General features: G+C 38.7%; 1 protein-coding gene across 1 annotated transcript in view; it reads right to left on the reverse strand.

The window, feature by feature from the left end:
• The window catches only part of CUNH9orf135 (chromosome unknown C9orf135 homolog), a 46,850-nt gene that overhangs the window by 15,801 nt on the left and 18,084 nt on the right, over nucleotides 1-12,965 (reverse strand). Inside the window, exons 3-4 of the mRNA XM_024211031.3 lie at nucleotides 11,896-12,017; nucleotides 10,814-10,882 (exon numbers count right to left, since the gene is read on the reverse strand). Of these exons, the coding sequence (XP_024066799.2) occupies nucleotides 10,814-10,882; nucleotides 11,896-12,017 (191 nt within the window). The remainder of the gene's footprint in view (nucleotides 1-10,813; nucleotides 10,883-11,895; nucleotides 12,018-12,965) is intronic.

Below are 12,965 nucleotides of genomic sequence, written 5' to 3' on the forward strand. Positions count from 1 at the left end.
TTCAGGTGGCTGTCAATGCATTTGTCTAGGGCAGGAGTTCTCAAACTGGGGGTCGCGACCCCTTGAGGAGTCACAAGGTTATTACATCGGGGTCGCGAGCACATGCATGAAACAGAGAACAACTGCTAAAATAAATATATAATTTAAATCTAGCATTTTAGAAAATTACACACACATTTTCATCATAATGTAGTGTATTTACTTCAAAAAGTATTGTAAACATATAATGCAGCGATCCTTGCTCCTAAACAAAATATATATTTGGTATTATCACCACTTTAAGGAAATTAAACTCTGGGGACTGTAGTTTAGTGCACACAGGTTTGTTGTCTTGAGACTGAAAAGGTGGGACTGAGACAACATTAGAAGGCTTGAGTGTTCAGCAGCTGAAGAGCTGCATTAGACCACAGACAAATCAGAACACTGAGATTGGCACACACACACACACACACACACACACACACAAAGAAGCAATCTATAATTTAACAGTCAGACACACTGGTGGGGCAGCGCTGGGCCACCCCAAAATTTACCTTAGCCCCCCTGTAGCCACCCCTCCCTATGCAAAGGTCAAATGTTCTGCAGGGAGTAAGGGTGGTATGGTATAGCATAATCACCCTTATTTCTGCAGTTCTGTGTTGCTACTGGCAGCGGCACTGCCTTCAGAGCTGGATCCCCAGTCAGTAGTGCCACTCTCTGGCCACCCAGCTCTGAAGGCAGCACCGCTGCCAGCAGCAGCACAGAAGTAAGAGTGGCAATGGGCACTAAGTCTGCTGTGAAAAGTGACACTGACAAAGTGTCTTCACTTTTAAAATATTAAAAAATAACTTTTCTGCTTATACCAATCATTCAATAAAAATGTGTTTTAGTTTTAATTTAAAAACCGTGAGAAAAGGTAAATTCATTTTAAACAATCGGGTTATAAATTTAGCATTTAAAATAGTGTTAAATATAAAAAATGTGTTTTTAATTTATAAGGGGTTGGGGTCACACTCAGGCTTGCTGTTTGAAAGGGGTTATTAGAGGGCTTTCACTTCACCCCCTCCCCTGGTTCTTGTCACGCAGACAGAAAGCAGAAAACCAGAAGTCTGAAGCGCAGGCAATGCAATGTTTATTGGGGTTAGTTCCAAGCAAGCATATCCATTGCTCTACACGCTGGCACAGCCTGTTTCCCAGTGTTCCGTTCCCAGCTCTGACGCCGCAGAGCCTTGCCTGTGTCCCCATTCCCCATTCCCACCTCCTCCTTCTTAGCAGGCCCAAATATACCTGCAGTGCATGCCCTAGTCACACCCCTTCAACTTATGGTTATGTTCCGTTCTGGAGGGTCATGAGTCTGGGGTCTTCGTCCCACCTCTTTTGTATCCCATGGGAGGGTTAAGGAGTGAGGTTGTGTTCTGGCCAAGGCCAGGCCTTTCTTTGGCTTTTAGGGTGTCTTATGCCTCCTCCCCAACTCCCTTAACCCTCCTAACTGGTTGCTTGACCTTGGCTTGAGAGAGGAGCCAGGCAGCCTTCCAGTGTATGCTCATACATTACACTCCCACCATACCCTGAACACTTTAGCTCTATCCCTTATCTTTTTTCATTGTACTAAAAGCTGTGGGAAATGCTAAAAAAAACACAGTGTCTTTGTTCATTGTTCTTCACACATATTAGTATAAGATATAAGAGTATCAAAAAGTCAAACCCAAAATTCTATCTCAGGCTGACAAACAAGCCTATATACTAGTAGGGGTTGCCAATACAAAAAGTTTCAGAATCACTGGTCTAGGGGATCCCAATGAATAATGTTGCCTTCTGTCCAGATTGAGGACTTGCCTCGCAATTAGTCATCAGAGAGTCACCTGGGAATAGTAGCCCCGATCTTTGCTCTGTCCATCACCTATTTGTGCAGTTCAGAGCAGACAGCCAAGAGAGTGAAATAGAAGTTTAGTGCTGTCCAAATACTGTTGGTCAGTTTTTGGATGGCAGAGTGCAGGCTCATATATCTTTTAATTTAAATGAAGCTCCTCCAACAGCTTGGAGGAAGAAAAGCATGTCAGCTTTAATAATTTGGTGGCGTTATGGCAATAGACCGAGAGGTCTCTAGAGGTAAAATGCCTGGAGACAAGTCAGGGACCTTGCCTTCTACATGCAGTCCTAAACCAGAGTCAGGTACAGTTCAGTCTAGCTATTGCATGAGGCAACTAGACAGAGATAAAGAAAAGGAGAAAGGTCCAATTTAGTAGCTGAGCTACATCACTAAACTTTATGCAAGACTGACTCATAATATTTAAATGCATGTTATCGGACAGGACAAAGGCAATGGGGAAAATGTTAGCCTTAAGTGATGTAGCAGAGAAGTCTTTAACTCTGGTGGGATGGAAAATTCATAATGAGTGATTTTTTCAGTCTGCAAGTTGTGATTTTCTCTAACAGAGTTGGATTAATTGGCTTAGTGATAATTTTGGTTCAATCTTTAATAAACAGTGGTTTGTATTTCAGATTCCACAACAGGGTTCTTTGCTAAAAATGAGCAAGGCCTGAGCTAAAAATCTCCAAAAGTATAAGTGCTAAATTGCACTTGTACATGTTTAATTTTGATAAACAACTACCGCAATTTATACATATTTGCATATTCAAATGTAAAAGCACATTTTAGCATGAGCACTTTTGAAGATTTAGCACTGGATCATTTCTCTTCTTGATGGAAAACGGTCTTTTAAAATGATGCCTAAAAACTGGCAGGAAAATGTGACGGGTCACGGGAAGTGGCCAAACAAATTACATTTAGCTCCTGACCCTGGCCTTCAATAACTATACATTTCAAAGATACAAGTCCAAAGACTACTTTTCCATTTTCTCCTACTTACTTGAAGGACACTTTGGGCACTATAAATAAAATAAAGACTGCAACAGCTGCTTTGATCATCCTCACCAAACATTACGTGTTGGTCTTAAAGTATACCCTCTCTGAAGATCCTACTCCAAGGCAATGACTAACTTTTTGAAATGGGTTCAAAGCTATCATTAAAAGCAGATGATCCAGTTAAAATGAACCTCTTAGAAAATGTAGCTTTTAAAAAGAAATCTGTACAGTAAATATCAAGTTTGTGGATTTGGCTAGCTTACCCACCATTATATGCAACAGGGCTATCATTGCCTCAATTTTTTATTTCCTTTTCTTCTATTTAAAAATATATATACCCACAGCTGCGCAGCTACTTTTTTTGTTTTGCACTTAAAAGAAAATTGTGTCCATTTTGCTCAAACCAGCAATAGACAAGTTTGTTGAGAGAGAATCACTTCTCATCATGAATACATTGATATGTATTTGAATAACCCACAAGCAAGGCAAAGCAATGCAGGAAATTCAACAAGACGTAACTCACAAAGTTCCTGACTTATTTTTAATGGGGAGGGTCTTATGGGTCTACAGACGGGACATGGCCCTGCAACCATGTGAGTTTACAGAGATCGGCAATGAAATTCTGTGCATCTCCAGGCCTCATGTGGAGTACCAGGCCTCTGCACTATTCCCCATTCCCTCAACGTGAAACCTGGAAACACAGCTCCCTCAGATTATTGCTATTTGTATTGCAGTAGCATGTAGGAGCTCCAGCCATGGATCAGAACCTATTGTGCAGATGTCATTATGTCAGGTACCATCTGTATATAGCTGAGCCATAGCAATGTCCATACACAAGGATCCATACACCAGGCTCCCCTAACCTAAGATGCCACTCTTCTCTCTCAAAAGAGCTTCCGAAAGCATTGAAAAAATAATGTCACATTGGCGCCCACCTTCCTCTGACAGATTTAGGGCCAATGGAATAGATTTTTATCTGCTTTCACCTCCACTGCATTGCACACAAGTGACTCCAAAACTTTCTTTAAAACAGCTTTTGTTAAGAGTGAGGGCCAGCATTTAGAAATGTAGTTGTCTAAAGTTAGACACCTAAATCCATATTTAATACCTAAATAAAATACTTGATTTTCAGCAATGCCAAGAATCTACAGCTCACACTGAAGTCAATAGGACCAGAGGATGTTTAGTATATCTGAAAAAATCACGCCACTGATTTAGGTACCTAAATATGGATATAGGTTTCTAGCTTTGTGCATCCAAATTTCAAAATTTGGGCCTAGATCTTCTTCAAATGTGATTGGCTAGGAACAGCACAACAACAACTTAAAGTCACTTCACCATATACAGATTTACAGAAAAAGTTGTACCCAGAATCCAGTTCAGGTTCTTCTTTTTCAATGAACACATAAGAAGAGGCCTTTGACTTCAACAAGGACTTCATTTCACCGTCTGTTTTAATCTAGTACAATAAATCAGGTAAAGTCTAATAATAGCCGGTACAGAGAAAAATATACTTGAAAGCAATACTAATCAGATTAGAAATCAAATTTTCTGAAAAATAAATTCTCGGTTTATTAAGTTAATCCATTACTTTCTAATTTGTTTATATCATTTGCAAATGTTATGTATCTCACTATCCTAATCACTTGAATAATTTCCCCCCCTCAAATTGTTAGCTTCAACACCTCAGCTGATCTCAACTATCAGAACAGAATACAAACACAGAAGTGGGCTCCAAAGTAGCCGGAAAGCAAACAATAAAAAGGTATATAGGCCAAATCAGTACCTGTCAACACTAGCCATCAATATATTGATGCACTGAGAAGAAAACAATATCATCCCTAGTGACTTGCCTACACAGTGAAGAAGGGTGACAGAATAGGACGTTGATCCATCTCATGAGAGCACCATCAAGACAGAAGAGCAATCATCCAACGATACTTTCTCAGTCCTTTCAGACAGTAAGGAACACAGCCAGTCAAGTACCATTCTGGAACACTCCCGGGGTCTATATCAATCTGTGTCAATCAAATGTCATGGTCGATGGTACAAAACAGATGCCATGAGCAGATCATTAACAGAGATGATTGGGGTGCTGCTGTTCCATATTCAGGTTTCAAGACAGGTTAAAATGGGAACTGGATATGTGAGGATTCCAAGTACTACAGCACTGCTTTGCCACAGTCTTCTCAATAACCTTCCCCAAAATAGAAAGGTTAGAGAAAGGGCACTTAATGACAAGTTATCAACATCAATAGATGATTTCTTGACCAAGGACATAACAATTGCTTGTTTAAGAGATCCTGGCACATTGCGCTCCCTAGGACGCACAGATTATCACTGCTCTACAGCCAAAATGCTTCTGAAATAAATGTAGTCAAACTTTACTAATTCTGGGTCACTGAGAATGAAAATGATGCTTAAAATTGTTGATTGGCTCTAGTTTTCAAGATATGCTATTGGGTCAGTATATATGACCCTTGACTTGGGAATGGCGGAGGATAAGTGAGTTATAAAGGGAAGGGATCTCAATTTAAACCAGAAATGACTAAAATACATCTTTGACTGGATCTATGAATAAATCTATGACTGGGTTTGGACAGTACTTGCTTTTTAGGCAAAACAATGAATGATGTAATCTGAAGCTCGTATTGCGTCATACATGATATGAATTGCATCATGTTATTCCTAGAAGTCATGGATGATGCAATCATAACGAAGCTTACATCACTCTGCTGAACAAATTGCCCTATATCAGCTCTAGAAATCATACAGTGTCATGCTCTCTTATTTGTCAGTGTTTGATTTTGCAAAGGGACACATTTCTGTTTAGCCAAAGTGAGCAGAGATGCCTCGTACTTGTGTGAACAGTGAAGATAACTTCTGCTATGTTTGTGGTGAAGTGACTTTTGCATCACAAAAGCGCAGTATAACCACTATGGTTAAGAAAGCCTATCACCTTTATTTTGGCTGCAAAATTGGAGATCAGGACAAGAGGTGGGCCCCACACATATGCTGCAACACTTGTGCTACAAATCTTCGCCAGTGGCTGAACAGGAAAAGGAAATCTATGCCTTTTCCAGTGCCAATGATTTGGAGAGAGCCAACAGATCATACCAGCAATTGTTACTTCTGCATGGTGCCTCCAGTTGGGAAAGGTGTGTCAAAGAAGAAAAAGTGGACTGTGCATTATCCAAACATTCCATCAGCTATACGCCCAGTACCCCATGGAGAAGGACTGCCGGTTCCTGATGCACCAGAATCATTCTCACTTGAGTCAGACAAGAAAGAGGAAGAGGATGAAACTTCTGGTCCTGAACCATCAATGTCACAGGACCCACATTTTCTCCCATCCTCCTCCTCTGAACCACACCTCATAACACAAGGTGAACTGAATGACCTTGTCGGGGATTTGGAACTACCCAAGAGTAAGACAGAGCTGTTGGGCTCCAGACTACAGCAGTGGAATCTCCTGGCAGGTGATGTTAGGGTTTCCATGTTCCGTGACCGTCAAAAGGATCTTGTCCCATTCTTCTTCATGGAAGGTGATCTTGTAGCCTGCAACAACATCGATGGTGTGATGGCAGCCCTCAACATCGTTCACGATCCAGATGAGTGGAGACTGTTCATTGATTCATCGAAGACGAGTCTTAAAGTTGTTTTACTGCATAATGGCAATGTTTTGCCATCAATTCCAGTTGGTCATGCAGTCCATATGAAGGAAACCTATGACAACATGAAACAACTTTTGAGGTGCATAAACTATGACCAACATCAGTGGCAGCTTTGTGGCGATTTGAAGGTTGTTGCTCTCTTGCTTGGTCTGCAGACTGGATACACAAAGTACTGCTGTTTTCTCTGCGAATGGGATAGTCGTGCAAGAGATTCCCACTACATCAAGAAAGATTGGCCACTCTGACAGTCATTGGAGCCTCGGAGGAAAAGTGTTCAGCATCCACCACTTGATTCAACAAGGAAGATTTTGTTACCACCCTTACACATCAAGCTGGGTCTGATGAAGAACTTTGTCAAGACCATTGACAAAACACAAGCAGCTTTCAAGTACCTCCGTGGAAAATTTCCAAAGTTAAGTGAAGCTAAGATAAAGGAAGGTGTCTTTGTTGGTCCTCAGATTCGTGAACTTCTTCGAGATGATGCATTTGACCATGCACTGCGTGGCAAGGAAAAGATGGCATGGAAAGCCTTCCGGTTAGTGGCAATAAATTTTCTCGGAAACAACAAGGCAGACAACTACAGGTTGTTGGTGGAAAACCTCCTCAAGGCATACAAAAGCCTTGGTTGCAACATGTCACTAAAGATACATTTTTTGCACTCTCATCTAGATTTTTTTCCACCGAACTGCGGAGCAGTGAGCGACGAGCACGGCGAGCGATTTCACCAGGACATTGCAACAATGGAGAAACGCTATTAGGGCAAATGGAGCCCATCAATGCTTGCAGAGTATTTCTGGACAGTGACAAGAGATGCTCCATTTAATGAATACAAGAGACAAGCCAAGAAGCGCCGAGTAAACACTGAATAGGACTAAACTATGTACAGAATAGTTTTTTGCCTTTTGTTTCATAATAAATTTTATTTATATAACCCTTTTGCTGATTTTTAAAGTGTTACATAAACAGGACAGGTGAAATATTATCATGTAAAACAACCATAAACACATGAAAAGACCTAGGTTTACAATGTATGATTAAAACTCTACTTTCTACACAATATACATAGACATAAAATGTAAAAACTTAAATATCTTAGAAACAGTAGCCAATCAGTTGTTTTAATTGTCATATTTGAATTCAGCACATCAAAATACATAATAAATAGCACATTTTATCTCTGAAGCAGACGACTTCTCAAAAACTGTAGACCAGTGTTATCTCTACCACTAATGGATCAATGTCTACCCATTAGATTTAACCAGCTATACAGGGCATGTAACCAAATTATAGGTCAGAGCCTGAAGTTCTTCAAACACTTCAAAAATTTCAGTAAGCAAAATTGACTGACACTCAATACAGAGGAGGTCTCGTCTGCACTTTGCACCCACCTCCCTGACACAGAGCTGCTACCATGAAAGCAGTCTATCTGGTCTACACGTACTTAGCTACGTGTACATACATCAAGCATTTGCACACCTATCTTGAGTATGGGCAACAGTAGATTGGAAATCTAAATTTAAATACTTAGCTCCTTTTTTAAAAAAATACCTTAAAATAATAAAAAGTTATTTATTATGAACCCTATCTGTAATCCAACTTTTTTGGATCGCTGAATACCAACAAGAAAAATGTGATGTGACTGACACTGCACTTGTCTGAATAAGATCAAACTTTAAGAGCACAAAGAAACATAGAAAGACAGACCAATCACTGAATATTATAGTTAGTCATATAGAATGTTAGAGGTCACCTTTGACATTGTCTGGAAATTTTCCAAAATATTCTTTTTTACAAGCAAGTGGAATACTTCAAGTATTACTATAAAAGTATCATTTTTCCATAAGGGTTAATTTGATGTTGAAATGTATATTATGATTACATCTTTCCCACATAACATGAAACACTCCTTTTCAGTCCATTGAGCAAACTCATTGTTATGCATTGTCTTTTTTAAGTTGGCATTTAATTTTAACAGCTACACAGTCGGTGAGAAGCAAAAAAAAAAAAAAAAAAAAAATCTACATTCAAGAGAGCAGATTCTGAAACACTGTGGAATTAAAGTGTTTTTACCATAATTAGCATTCTGACTGTATGCATCTATCTGTATGGTAAATGAGGGACATCTTAACGTTATAAAAAAATTACATTGAGGATTGGAATCTGATATAATTATAACCCAACTGTATCTCTATTTCCTTGATTACAGTTTGAGTATTTTAATGTTATAACATATGGAAACTCCTAAAACTACTACCCCTTTCCCCTCCCAGACAGATCACCTTCTCCTGCATGGTCCTCATGTCCACCCCAACAGATCTTGTAATAAAATTCTTTGGCCCTATGGATATGATGAACTGCTCCACTTCCTTTACTCTTGGGATCACTTGCCTTGTTCCTTTGGGTTTCAAAATCTCTATCCTATGCTTACATCAAACCTCTCATTTATAATACTCAGACTTATATTGCCAGGCATCCAGTTTCCCCAGTACTTAACCCTGAGGCAGCAGAGGCTGATTTCACATTTTACTTTTAGTTTAACATTGTTAAATCAAGAATAACTTCCAATTATATCTTTTAAACAAAACTTAAGAGTTAAAGAAAATTCCATGTTTGATAACCATGATGTCTTTTCCAAATCAGAAGCTATCCCAGGTAAAATCTTCATTAATCTGTAGTTATATCACTGTATTACTCATTTCAGCAAGAAGACCCTTAAGGAATATTGTAATTTTTTAAAATCACAAACTGACATTCTAAGCTGAAGTTCTCCTTTACAATAAACACCCCAAAATATGGTATGCAAATACAGAGATAGAGTTGAAGTTGTTGTGTATCTCCATCAGATTTTAATCCTTACTCCTCATCTTATATTTGGAGCAGACACTATACTTGTACAGCTTGTACTTGTGAAGTATTGAAAAAGTGAACCACAGTGCATTGGTTTTATAACTGGTTTCATAAGCACATGACTCCAATCCTAAACCTGATGCTTTATTACCACATTAAGCTTTGCACTTTCTATGCAAGTGTCATAAATGCCATGTCCTTAGCCTAAATGAATACTTTGGCTCAGTTTCCAATAAGGATGATAACCTAGAACATGGGGGCAAAGGCACAATGGCTAATGATCATGAGTGTATAGAAATGGAAATTACCACATTCAAGGCAGAAGCTAAATTCACAGAGCTTAATGCAGTCAAATTGTGGGTCAGAGGGGATGGGGAGCAGATAATCCCCGTCCCAGAATACTGCAAGAACTGGTACATGAAATTGCACGTCCGATAGCAAGGATTTTTAATAAATATATCAAATCAGAGGTAGTACTGTATGACTGGAGAATAGCAAACATAACACCTATATTTAAGAAAGGGAAAAAATGCAATCCGAGCAACTACAGACCAGTTAGTCTGACCACAATATGCAAGAACAAATTTTGAAGGAAAGAATAATTAAAGACATGGAGGAGGTAAATGAAAAATGGGATAAGATGCAACCCACAATCTGCCTAACCCTATATGATTCAGAGTAAGGTATTGATATTTTGTGATCATTAATTAAATTAATCTTTGTAATGGCTGCATAAAATTGCATCAGAGATTCTGGTTATTCTCATGGCACCACAGAAGCAGAATTACAATTGTTTAGATGACCCTAACTGTTCATCTGCATACAAGGGGTCATATTGGGACGGCACAGACCAGCAAAGTGAGATGACACTTTTTCCCCTGCAGGCTACATTTTGTGCTCTAGGCCCAAATCATAAAAGGTAATTAGGTGCCTAGTTCCCATTGAAATTTTTTAACATTGAAAAATGACATTTTTTCTCCAACCTCATTTTCAGAAACAGTTGAATTGTTTTGGCTGAAATAAAAAAAAAAAAAAAAATCAGCTTGAAGCAGACACCGAGCATAAAAACATTCATCTCACATTGTTAACGTTCGGCAAACATATGGGTAACAGAAAACAGGGTTTTATAATAGAAAGTGTCAGGCAACCTTAATAATAGGCAGTACTACAGCCCTGTGTATTGTATGCATTGCTCTTTTTTCTTAGATTAAAATTAGTGTAATTATTTTATCAATATACTATTACTACTGTAAATAAAGGTTACTTGAGTCACTAAATACAATAATTCAAGAAGTAATTCTCAATTAGCTAATGTAAAAACAATGTTTTAGGGATCTTTCCAGACCCAGACCCAGACACTCAACACTCTACAAGCCACAGAGAACAAATATAATTTATCCCTAAACAGCACATCACTATTTGCTGTTTTTTGGGGAGGATTACTAACATCTTAAAGTGATCTGAAGGGTGTCTTGGCAATACAGCTCCAACTCCTGTTTTAGGCATCCCAGTCTCCCTGCAAAAGAAAAGATGATTTTCAGAAAATTAGCATAATCATAAGTAGTTCAATTTTTCAAACTTATTCTATGCAACCTGGTAGAAGCAAGGTTTGAATGGTCAACATTTAAAAAGAACTATCTCAGAGCTGTGAAAAACATTTGCATAGGTCATTAAACCAGCAAATAGCACATTTTTCCCAGATTCGTGGGGGGAAAAACTAGCTTTGCACTAATTTTTTTACATATATTTTTCACCTATGATTAAATGCAATTCCTTTTGCAATAGCAGAAGCTGGTGCAAATGTTAGCATACAAATTATAGCTTGTATGTATGTTTACCACTGCCATCTATGGGCTAGAATGTATACAGCCATCTCAAGTATTTATTAGATTGTAAGGGTCCTACTTCGTTAGCTGGAGGAGGACACATGACAGTTGGAGCCCACTTCTGGAACCCAACCTCAAAAGAGGGGATCCACAGCATGGAGAAGTTTCAACTCAAAAGTTAATAAAACTTTAATTCTGGAGTGGATTTCCTGAGGTTTGGTGGGAGGATGTGTAACCCACATACCTTCTGTGTGTAGTATTCTGTCCCATCTAGTGGCACCAAGACCACTTAGAGAGAGATTAATGAGTCTGCTTTACAGCCTTAGCTAAGGGCCATGTGGCTTTTAGCTCATGCAGTAGAAACTCATACAGTTAGCTCCAGAGGCCCCGGGTTCGATCCTGCCCACCTGCCGACGACTGGGGTCTGTCGGTGTTACAGATGGAGTACATTCCTTCAGGCTCCATCCCACTCTCCTCTTATCCACGGATTGCCAATCCCACAAAGGACCCTCTACATGATCCTAGGACAGGGGTCTGGTGCTGGCATGGGGAAGGGAAGACCTGGACATGGAGATTTCCCTTGGCATGTGGATGTGGGGGACAGGGTGGAAATGGTCTTATTTTATCATTCTCTGTAGTGAAATTCCTATATGAATGGTCCAACACAAAATTCTATAGTGTACATGATAAATATTAATTATACCTGTCAATAACACCATCTTCAAAATTATCTTCATTCAGCATGGACTTACGAATCTCTATTTCCCTATATCCTTTATTTGTATACGGTTGAGACAAATGATCCTGGTATGTGGTGATCCATGTCTGGAAAATAGCATAAAAGGACAAATACTGGGAAAGGGGAAAAAACAGTTTTCAGTATATTGGCTATTTTCAGTCTGAGATACTGTACAATTGTTTGTTGCTTGTTAATTAATTATTATGATGGATGCTATACATCATAGCCCTATTTTGCTTTGCAAGTGTTGCACAATGTTTAGCTCTGGCTAGGAGGTCTAAAAATAGTGCTCTATACATAGGCAATAGCTAGGTTTAACCTCCTGGCCAGGTCTCTTGCTGTAGGAAAAGTGCCATCTGTAAACTGTAAAAAGTGCCAATGGCGTAAACTCTCATATTCATAAGATGCAAGTATAATTTAACTCTGTTCAGAGCAAGGTCACAGAGCTTACAGTAGTCCTGGAAAAGGGCTGTACATTTTATTATTGAAATGCATCCTTTGTACAAGTATTCAAGAATATTCAAGACATAAATCTCAACCTATTTTACTTCATGGGACCAACATTTTAATAAGTTTGCAAAGATCTTTTTTTTCCATTGTGTAAATAGGGGAGAAGAGAGAGTACAAGCTGGTCACATTTGCTCATCATTATATTAAAATGGTCAAAAAAGCCTTGTTAAACAAAGACTTATTTAATAAGGGACAAACTGACAGTCAGTCTGCCCATTAACTTTTTTCATTCTGATTTTTTCCTCGGAATGGCATTGTTATTGTTTTATATACTTTAAGAAAACCCTCTCTTACATTTTACCAAATGAGATTTCATTCAAATCAGCAACATGAATAGGTGATCTTATAACAAACATAAAAAAGTAAAATACACCACCATATTATTCATAAAAGTGCAGAAAAATGTCTAAAATCTCATCTTAATCAGCTCTCAGTAGTTCAATAAAAATACAGAGAAATTGTACTTGTATTCCCAGTTTCATTTTTAATTGGCTAAAACATAGGGAAAATGTTCAGTGATAATG

The sequence above is a fragment of the Terrapene carolina genome, unplaced genomic scaffold, assembly GCF_002925995.2.
Source record: "Terrapene carolina triunguis isolate 2854851 unplaced genomic scaffold, T_m_triunguis-2.0 Scaffold113, whole genome shotgun sequence".
Taxonomy (NCBI): domain Eukaryota; kingdom Metazoa; phylum Chordata; order Testudines; family Emydidae; genus Terrapene; species Terrapene triunguis.